A 9,751-nucleotide genomic window follows, 5' to 3' on the forward strand; every position below is an offset into this window, starting at 1 on the left:
AAAACACTTCATTTCCACATCTTTTTGTTTCTATCTCTCTCCTCTTACCATCTATCACATCTCATACTTTCTCTCCCTTACTTTTTCTTTTCTTCCTATCTCTCTCATCATTCCACCTCACACACCTCAAAAGAGAGATGTGTGAGTAACATTATTCCAACTTAAAACACCAGACCACCAATCAATATCTGAATAAAATAACTGAAAAATAGTCCCACATACTTTAATTTCACTCCAAAGTCCAAACCGTGTAAAAATAATTATAATAGCATAATCATCATAATTAATAACAGATGAATAGAATGAGTTGAGTAGAGGGGTCTAAGAATCAATTAAGGGTGCAGATTTATCTTTCCAAGTTACTAAAAAAAAAAAGAAACGACAGTTATAGATCCTATAAGAATACAAAAACAAAATGTCATGAGAAATTGTAGGGTTCTGCTTGTTGAAAGAAGGAATTGCTTGGGAATGGTGGAAATCGTGAACAAAGCACTCATTCATTTTTCAATCATCAGATATTTCTTAAGGTGAATAAGCAACTATGAAGGTAAAAATTATAAAAATGAGTGGCTGCTTGAGGTGCTGCTAATTTTTTCTTATTTGTTGTATCTTTATGGATAGATAACTCAAACTTAATTCCTATCCACCTATCTTTCCCATTCACAAAATAATAATTCTTATCTACCTGTTTGTAGGGTTTTGACTTTGGAGTGTGTACGTACTTAATTTTATCCTTATTTAAGACACAACCATATCCGCACTCTTTGCTTCCTTCATCACCCCGCTTCTCTCACCTTCTTCAATTCGTTTCCTCTTACAGCAACCCACAACCATGGCTGAGCCTGAAGCAACAACAACTACTCCTCCCACCATGGCAAAGCTTCCATGGCATGTTCGCCTCTCCATCTTCCTCCTCTCCGCCCTCTCCAACACCTCTCGCCGCTCCAACGGCACCGTCAACCGCCGCATCTTCAACCTCCTCGACCGCAAGGTTCCCCCAAACACCAAACCCGTCGACGGCGTCTCCTCCTCCGACGTCACCATGGACCCCACCCGCGACCTCTGGTTCCGCCTCTTTACCCCCTCCGCCGCCTCCTCCGCCGCGTCCCTTCCCCTCGTTGTGTTCTTCCACGGCGGAGGTTTCTCCTTCATGTCTCCGTCGTCGATCCAATTCGACACCGTCTGCCGCCAGTTCTGCCGTTCCTTCCACGCCGTCGTCGTCTCCGTCAACTACCGTCTCGCCCCCGAGCACTGTTACCCTACCCAATACGAGGACGGATTTGATGCCCTTAAGTTCATTGACCAAAACGGCGACGTTTTGCCCCGTTCCGCTGACGTCAGGAAATGTTTTTTGGCGGGTGACAGTGCGGGCGGGAACTTGGCCCACCACGTGGCGGTTCGGGTCGCTCGAGAGAGGCTCCAAAGTATTAAAATTATCGGGCTCATTTCGCTGCAACCGTTTTTCGGGGGAGAGGAGCGAACCGGGTCTGAGATCCGGCTCAAGCGGGTTCCGTTTATCTCGGTAGATATATCTGACTGGCATTGGAAGGTTTTTTTGCCAACCGGGTCGAACCGGGACCATGACGCGGTTAATGTGAGCGGGCCGAATGCTGAGGATATTTCAGGTTTAGATTACCCGAATACACTTGTGATTGTGGGCGGATTCGACCCCTTGCGGGATTGGCAAGTGAGGTACTATGAGTGGTTAAGGAAATCAGGGAAAGAGGCTCAGCTAATTGACTATCCAAACATGTTTCATGGTTTTTATATCTTTCCGGATTTGCTTGATGCTTCTCAGTTGATTTCTCATGTCAAGGAATTCATGAACAAGCAAATTTCCAATGCGAAGTAATTAGATTGTATCAAATTTGGATGTTGATTTTTATATCTTTTGATGTGCCACTTCCATATGAGCAATGTGAAGGCTCGGATTGTATCAGATTTATGCGACCAGCAAGGGCGGATGTATCCCCCACCACTCCCACCAAGATTTGTATACATTTATTGATGTAATGAGTTGTCGTTTAAGCTGTTCAAAAGAAATTTCCATACGAATAAGTTCTAGCACAACTAATAAATATTTTCACTCTTTAAATATCTACTTTCTCTGTTCTAAAAAGTTTGTTGTTTTGCACCATTTTCCAATATCCTAAAATGTTTGTTGTTTTAAAAAACCAATGCATTTTTTGTTAATTTTTTTCACCTATACCCTCATTTAATACATTTTCTCTCACTTATCACCTTTCATATTAACCAACTACAACTCTTTTCTATTAATTACATTCTTCTCTATCTAAGTATAATTTAATATTTGCACATCATACTAGTAAAATTAAATAAGGACAATCTAGTTAAATTACACTATTAATAATTGATTTCTTACTCTTTGTACCACAACCTTAAACTATAAATTTTCTGTAACGGAGGGAGTAATAAATGGTTCTATTATTAATTGGTGCGTATCGAGAATGATTTATTGGGAGAAGTTTATTCACTCAACATCATCTTAGATTAACTTTGAAGGATAAGTAATCAAATGACTCTCAAATGTGAGATACCTTTAATAACAAAATAATTAAATAAATAATTTACTTACGAATTGAATCAGATCACTTGAGAGATGAGTTGTTAATAATTATTACTATGTTATATGTTTTGTGCTATTTCCCTCCATTTTCACTAAGTATTTTGTAGATCTTATATAATTTTACCTTGGCATCTAGTGAAATATTTTTGATTAATCCTCAAATTTGTCTATGTCTTTATCTCGCTGTCTGAACTCGGTTCCTCATCAGATTTTTTTTTGCAAAAAATCTTTTATTTTATTTTTTTGAGAAGAAAAGGAAATGTATTGAAAGGCTTGACAAACCAGCAAGAAAACACACAAAGAAAGGGCCTGGGACATATCCCAAGGGGCCCAAAAAGAAACAGTACAGACAGCTAAAGAAACGAAAAAGAACAAAGTAGCTAAGAAAATAGAAATAGGCCCAGTTTGGAAGAGCTTATTTGAGCTTATCTGACAACATAAGCTCTTATGTCAGTGTTTGGGAGAGCTTATGCAAACAGCTTATGGTCTGCCATAAGCTATTTTCAGCTTATTTTCATAAGCTACTCAGGATAGCTTATGAAAAACAGCTTATGCTTATACACAGCTTATTTTTAATTTTTTTCAATAAATTTTTAAAAATAGCTTATGAATAAGCACTTATGTCATAAGCGCTTATGATCATAAGCGCTTAATTAAGCTGTTTATCCAAACGCGGCCATAGACTAGTAGAAAACAGAACATGGAAAGACAAAACAGCTCAAAACCCCAATAAAAAAAATTTATTATGTAAAATGTCTGGAGTAAGTCCTCACCAGAGCTCGGAGCTCCGACGAGTGGTGATTTGGTTTGCTGAAACTGTGTTAAACATGCTTATGTGAATTTAAAAAAATAAATAACACATAAGAAATTTTAATTTAAATAAATAAAAATAAAAACAATGAACAAATCTAACCCTAATTTAGTTTTAAAAAAATAAAAAATCACCCCCCCCAAAATTAACCGCAATTCCCCCCCCCCCCAATCAACCCAAATTCCCAACAAATTAGGGTTATTCTTCTTCTCCTCTTCTTCTGCAGGGACACCACATCACTAAACACATAACATTCAAAACTTGCAAGGGACTCAAATTATAAGCAAACGAAAAGAAAATATTTAATTTAAACATGAGAACGCTATAACAAAACAACAAACTAATCAGAATACATTGACCCGGGTTTGCGGTGGTGTCTGGAGTTGGTGATGCTTTCTTGGCGGAGGTGCGAGCCCTTTATGATGGCTAGAGCCATTTGAGTTTTTGTAGGGTGGTGGGTTTCTCAGATTGTGCAGAGTTGGTGGCGGTGGCGACGGGGTCGCAGGATGTGAGTCATTTTTGGCATAGAGACATGATTCAGAAGACTCGAGAGCTTGTTCAACGCAATTGGCATGTTTTTGTGTGTCATATCCCTCGAGAGCGAACTATGGTGGCAGATGCGTTAGCCAAGTATGCAGTTCGAGTTAATTGCAACTGACGGGTGTGGAGGTTGCCTCAAGCGTTTGTCGTGTCCTTACTTTGTCAGGACGTTCTTGTTTAGTTTGTTCAGTTTAGCTGTTTGTCTTTTCTTCGATTTGTAAAAAAAAAAAAAATACACCAACCGATGAAGAGAAAGGCACAAAAAGGTTTTTTTTTTAAAAGGCAAACACATGCGCGCTAGGTGACTGGTCAAAGAGTTTTCTATTCACAAAAGTTAAAATTCGAACCTTCAAACATTTACTTAAGGGACGAATTATTTAAAAGCTGAAAAATAATTTGTGGTATCTCTTTTTTGTCTTTTTCGTTAATTTAATGTTTTTGTCTTTTTTTGGATCCAACGACTTGTTCAAAACCATTTTTGTTCGTCTTTTTGGTCAATGGCCACAAAAGAGCACACGACGAATAATACACAACACCAGCGTTTAATTAAGTTTTTGAAGAGCTTTAATTTTTCTTATAAATCCATTTTTAAATAAAATCACTGATCTCATCCTGCAATGTTTAATTAAGTTACATAAAAGCACTACATGAGACTTGGACAAATAGTTCATGACATTTAAAATTGATACATAAAAGGGAAAATAGTAAGCAACCTCACTTCTGTCAGCTCCTTTTATAAATCAACCATTGCACTTTCTTTCTCTTGAATAAAAACTTTCAAAGCTCTGGGTTCAGTTGTTTCCACAACTAGCTACTAAGATACTCAGGACTGAGCTTTATAATACTGCTGAAGTTCCACTTCCAGACTCTGCTTTATCTTTCCATTAAGAACCCTTCAAGCACAAAATACAACATTTAACTCAAAAAGTCCAGGTTAATTAATTTTCAATGTAATAAAAACAAGGTAAGGTTTTCTTGTTTTGTGTTTTAGGATTGAGATAAGAGTGACTAGTGTAGACAAAGAAACGTCAATGTTGAAAAAGAGAAGAAAAACCTGACCTTGGGCTCAGTGGCGGATCCAGGACCCGGGGTCAGGGTTCAAATTTTTCAAATAAACACATCGGTAAAAATAAAATTAAAAAAAGAGTAAAGTACACTCACCCCCCTTAAGGTTTGTTAGAATTACACTCCACCCCATTCTTATCTAAAATCTACATCCCACCCCATTTTATATAGAGGCAAATTTAGTGACGAAAAATATTTTTCATTAATAATTAGTTATTATTTAAATTGTTAATCAATAATTTCAAAAAAAAAATCAATATAATCCAATAAATTTAAAAATGAAAACATCACAATCCTCCTCATTCTCTCAATCGCGTTTTTCCTCCGTAAATTCATAATGCAAATTATGCAATAGCACACCTGCCCAATTTACAAACCATATCTCGAACATAGTGAAACATGCTTGTGTTTTCATATTTGGTAATAATTCAATTTTAATCAAAATAATCTCTTTATATCTCCAATTTTCAAAATTGGGTTGTAGGCCAAAAAAGCAACACAAATGGGTGAAAAAAAATAGAGAAACAAAATTATGAAAATATGAAGTGGATCTGAGGTTATTAGAGCCCAACGAGGCGGTGGAGCATCGTTTTTAACAAAATCCAACAATATCTAAGACCAACAGAGCGTTCGCTCACAACTTCAAGGGGTGAAATTCACAAGAAGTAGTTGAACAAGTGGCTTTAGGGATGTGCGATTCACGTTCTGGGGTTCAGGTTGCAACAAAACTTTGAGGCATGGAGGTGCCATGGGGTTTCACATTGTGGGACAGTGGAGCCGTGTTAAAGGGAGTAAAGGCTTGGTGGTGGCCGTTTGTGGTGAGAAATATGATTTGGAGATAGATGGGACGTGGACTTAACAGACAGAGTGAATGGTTTTTTTAAATTTAATTCAGTAAAATTATTTTCATAAATTAATGTATGATAGTGTATATGCATTAAATTTATTTAAATTTTTACTAATTAGTAATTAGTTTTTAGTAGTGAGGAATTTGTTTTCGTCACTAAAATTTGCCTTTATAAAAAATGGGGTGGAGTGTAGATTTTCAAAAAGAATGGGGTGGAGTGTCATTCTTGCAAATCTTGAGGGGGATGAGTGTATTTTACTCTTAAAAAAAACTTTAATATGTTTATACATCAGAAATTATACAAGTCATAGTTGTCCTCTACGTAATTTCCTATTCTGAAACCGTTGAACAACTTACACTAACACTAGCGATCATTTTCTCCCCTCAATGGAGGGAAAGCTGAATAAAGTTAAATCTTACATAAAACTTGCAGAAAATTATAAAAGCGACTTTCTCTAATCATTTTACTTACTAATGAAAATAACAGTCAAATAAGTAAAAACAAAGGAAAAAGTACTTGTCACTTGAAATTTTGTATCTGCAAATATTTATGTATATATGCACATGCATATGTATGTACGATTCATTAATATCTATCATTTTAGTATCACTTTTGACATTCAATAATTATTTCTTAGACTTCTAGGGACTGCAATATAACTTCTATTGTGCTATACTGCATTCATGCTCCTTCATTCTGTTTATGTTATTAGTTGGCTACAGATGAAATTATCAAGTTTGACAAATCCAGTTATGAAAAACTTTATGAAAAGAACCACTTCTGGTAAACGTTGAGTATCAGAGAATGAGTCAGTTGTCATAAAAATAAGCTACCTATTGACTACATAGTAATATATAAAAGTATACATAAAATACTGAACAATTTTGTTAACCAAGCAATTGGAATAGCCGAATAGGAATATTAGCATTGGTGCTTCAACTCATTGTCATTCATGTAGTAAAAAAGTATTCACTCCTTCAGTGGAGATTACAAGTGATGATGATGATTTCAGTGCATATTACTTCGCCTATCCCCAATTAGCATTTTGCAAAATATCTTAGTTTAAATTGACCAACTAAGGTGAGTAATCTAAACTGTAAACACCAGAAACATATATTATTCTCATTGAACGTTTCACATTCAGTAAAGATCAGATAAATGAATAATTCGATTGTCTTCAAGACCTATGTAAAACTCGAAACATAAAAATTGAACAAAGAAAGCATAATTTGAGATGGAACGATTTTGCAGACGATGATTCTGATTGCAGTTCTCACTTCTCAATTGGGTGAGACTTAGGGTAGCGAGAGAAAGAGGGTGAGTGGTTGAGTGCGCGTGTGTGAGAGAGAGAGAGTGAGAGGAGTAAGTGAGTATGGGTCTTTAGTGCAAATATGTGCAAAACTTGGTCTACTAATATAATTTAAAATTTCCAGGGAATTCAAAATAAATATTATATAGGGGTGTAAGTGCAATTTTTTTTTGTTTAGGGGATTCGTCATATATAAGTACATTCGCCACTGCTTGGGCTTCAACTGAAAACCCAATCTATGCTTTCCTGCAACATTGAAGCATTAAATCTACATGTAGAGCTACACACAAACACATAAGCTTTTTGTCATTGTGGAAGTAGAGCCGACCTTGCACCGCCTTGGAAGAGGAAATTTCACCAATGTGGAGGTCGTATGGATGAGATTTTCTCTCCTAGGACAGCGAGGATAACAGAGAGGAAGAAATGGGTCGAGTAGTGGCGGCTGAAAGAGACGCGTGATGAAGTGGAAGTGGCGGCGGCAGAGAAGTTGAACGGCGCTGGGATCAGAAACCTTAGCAGATAAGTTTCAAAAATCCTATTGATTGTAAAAACAATTAAAATTAAATTGAATGAGATAGGAGTCAATAGGCTAAATGATTTTATGTGCAAATTCTGTACATTTTAATTTTAATGTTATTTAAAATAATTTCCTGCGAAAAATTCTTAGAATGTAAAGTTATATTATTTCCTGCCATGTTTCTTGCGAATATTTCCTACGCATATATCCACAGCAAAATCCCTATCAAATTTTAAGTTTTGTTGCGGCAAGTAATGGTTGTAAATAAAATCACAGGAAATGTTTAGATATAGCAACAAATAGTTGTCCGTAGGAAATTTCACAAGAAATTCTATAATTACCTGCAAACATTTTGTAAGACCCAAGTTTTTAAGCTTAGAATAAGTGGAAGAGATTTCCATTTACGATTAGGCTTTACGTATCGTGAAGAAAAACCTGAACAAGAGTTTATCGAATGGAATAAATTTATGAAGGAGAAAGTTCAGGAAAAGTCTAAGGATCGTATCGAAGTCGATAAAAGTTATAGCACGATCGATACACGCTTAAACCTAGGACAGAAACCCTAGTAAATAGCTAGTTTTCGCTTAAAGTCACGATGGAAATTAATTCCAAAAATCTTCAGAGAAATGTTAGAACTTCTCTTATTCATTGTATGACAATCGTTTCAAGGCGAAACTCTAGAATCTACGAACGACCGATTCCAATCATCGGAAGTTTGCCGAAACCAAAACCCTGGTATTTCAAAACCCTAGAATCACCCGACGATGAAGACTTTTTCTATTCATAGCTTCAAATGAAGATTCTATACGCGTACACCCATTTCTCTTGATGATTTCAATCTTTCTCCAGAAGGAAGTTTTCTATTCCGACATCCGATGCAAAAAGTAACTTATCGGGTAAAATAGTTTTTACACCGACTTTGCATTAGTTACCTAAAATACAAGGAAACCTCTGTTGAGTTTTGGTATTATGTCTCCAAAACCTATCTTAGATTTCATGGAGAATGAAGCCGGAAAAATCAGATTCTCGAAACTTTCATTTTACCGCGTTTTGCCAACCTCTATATATAGCAAGTAAAGGAGAAAAAATGGCAAAACTTCACCATTTTCTCTCCATAAACCCGCGAGCTTCACCAAGGAGGAAGGAAGAAGAGCTTTTGTTCATTTCTTGCTTGATCGTCGATTAATCAGTTGCTACTTCAAGGTGTCGAGGTATAGTCGCTAATTCTTACCTCTGATCGCTTTTTCTATAGCTTTTCTCTATGTCTTTCTGAGCTCAAAGTTTTGAGGTTTTTGGAAAATTGTCCAAATAGCTTGATTTCTCTGTCTAAACATCTTCCCTACGTGCCCAAGAGCACTTCTTTCGGATTAGTTTTTCCGTAATGTCGCCGAAATTCCGCCGTAATCAATTTTTGCATCAAATACCCATTTTGGGGCAAAACTTCGTCCTTTGGGCTGAAAACTATAGCCTTAGCTTAGTGCTAGTAGGATTAGTTGTCATAAACGTCGTTGGTGACGTCCCCATCCAATTTGCTTTTCGAAATTTCAGTTTTGAATTTTTTAGCTAAAATATTGACCAAAATACCCCTGCGACAGTTTTTGATCCGATAATTTTTCCGAGTTTAGAATACCCTTAGTTATGGCTAATGATAGCATAGGAACCAAGTTTGATCGAAGAAAAATCGAGCCACCTAATTACCTATAGTGGCCGAGAGCTATAGAGGAGGAGGAGGAAAATTCCTTTTTCGAAAACTTGTCATTTCGCGCTAGATTATCGTACCTCGGAGTATATACTACTTCGTGTAACCTTAGTGAGTATTAATAGCTTAGTTTCCGATAGATTTTGATTGATTTCTGTGGTTTTGCTCTAAAGGTGCTTTTGAGGAATTTCCAGAGGAGCAAGGCCTTGATTGTGAGGAAGTGTTAGAGGACCATCCTGGAGAATCTGCAGGTGAGGGCTACTCACTGAACTATTAGTTAATGCTTTAGGTGTCGACGAATTCGACTTGATTTATTGTTTATGCACTTGTTTGTGTTTGACTGGAAAATGTTTTCTGAGGCTTCGGCTGACAATG

The 9,751-nt window shown here is 36.6% G+C and overlaps 1 protein-coding gene across 1 annotated transcript; it reads left to right on the forward strand.

Moving 5' to 3' along the window:
• Positions 1-709: 709 nt before the first annotated feature.
• LOC130738511 (probable carboxylesterase 18) lies at positions 710-2,058 on the forward strand. The gene has a single exon (XM_057590501.1). The coding sequence runs from the start codon at positions 833-835 to the stop codon at positions 1,850-1,852; it is 1,020 nt and encodes a 339-aa protein (XP_057446484.1). The 5' UTR covers positions 710-832; the 3' UTR covers positions 1,853-2,058.
• The last annotated feature ends 7,693 nt before the right edge of the window (positions 2,059-9,751 follow it).

The sequence above is a fragment of the Lotus japonicus genome, chromosome 2 (genome assembly GCF_012489685.1).
Source record: "Lotus japonicus ecotype B-129 chromosome 2, LjGifu_v1.2".
Taxonomy (NCBI): Eukaryota; Viridiplantae; Streptophyta; class Magnoliopsida; order Fabales; family Fabaceae; genus Lotus; species Lotus japonicus.

Coding starts and splice junctions, on each gene's coding strand:
- LOC130738511 (XM_057590501.1), top strand. CDS start 833: ATGGCTGAGCCTGAAGCAACAACAACTACTCCTCCCACCATGGCAAAG.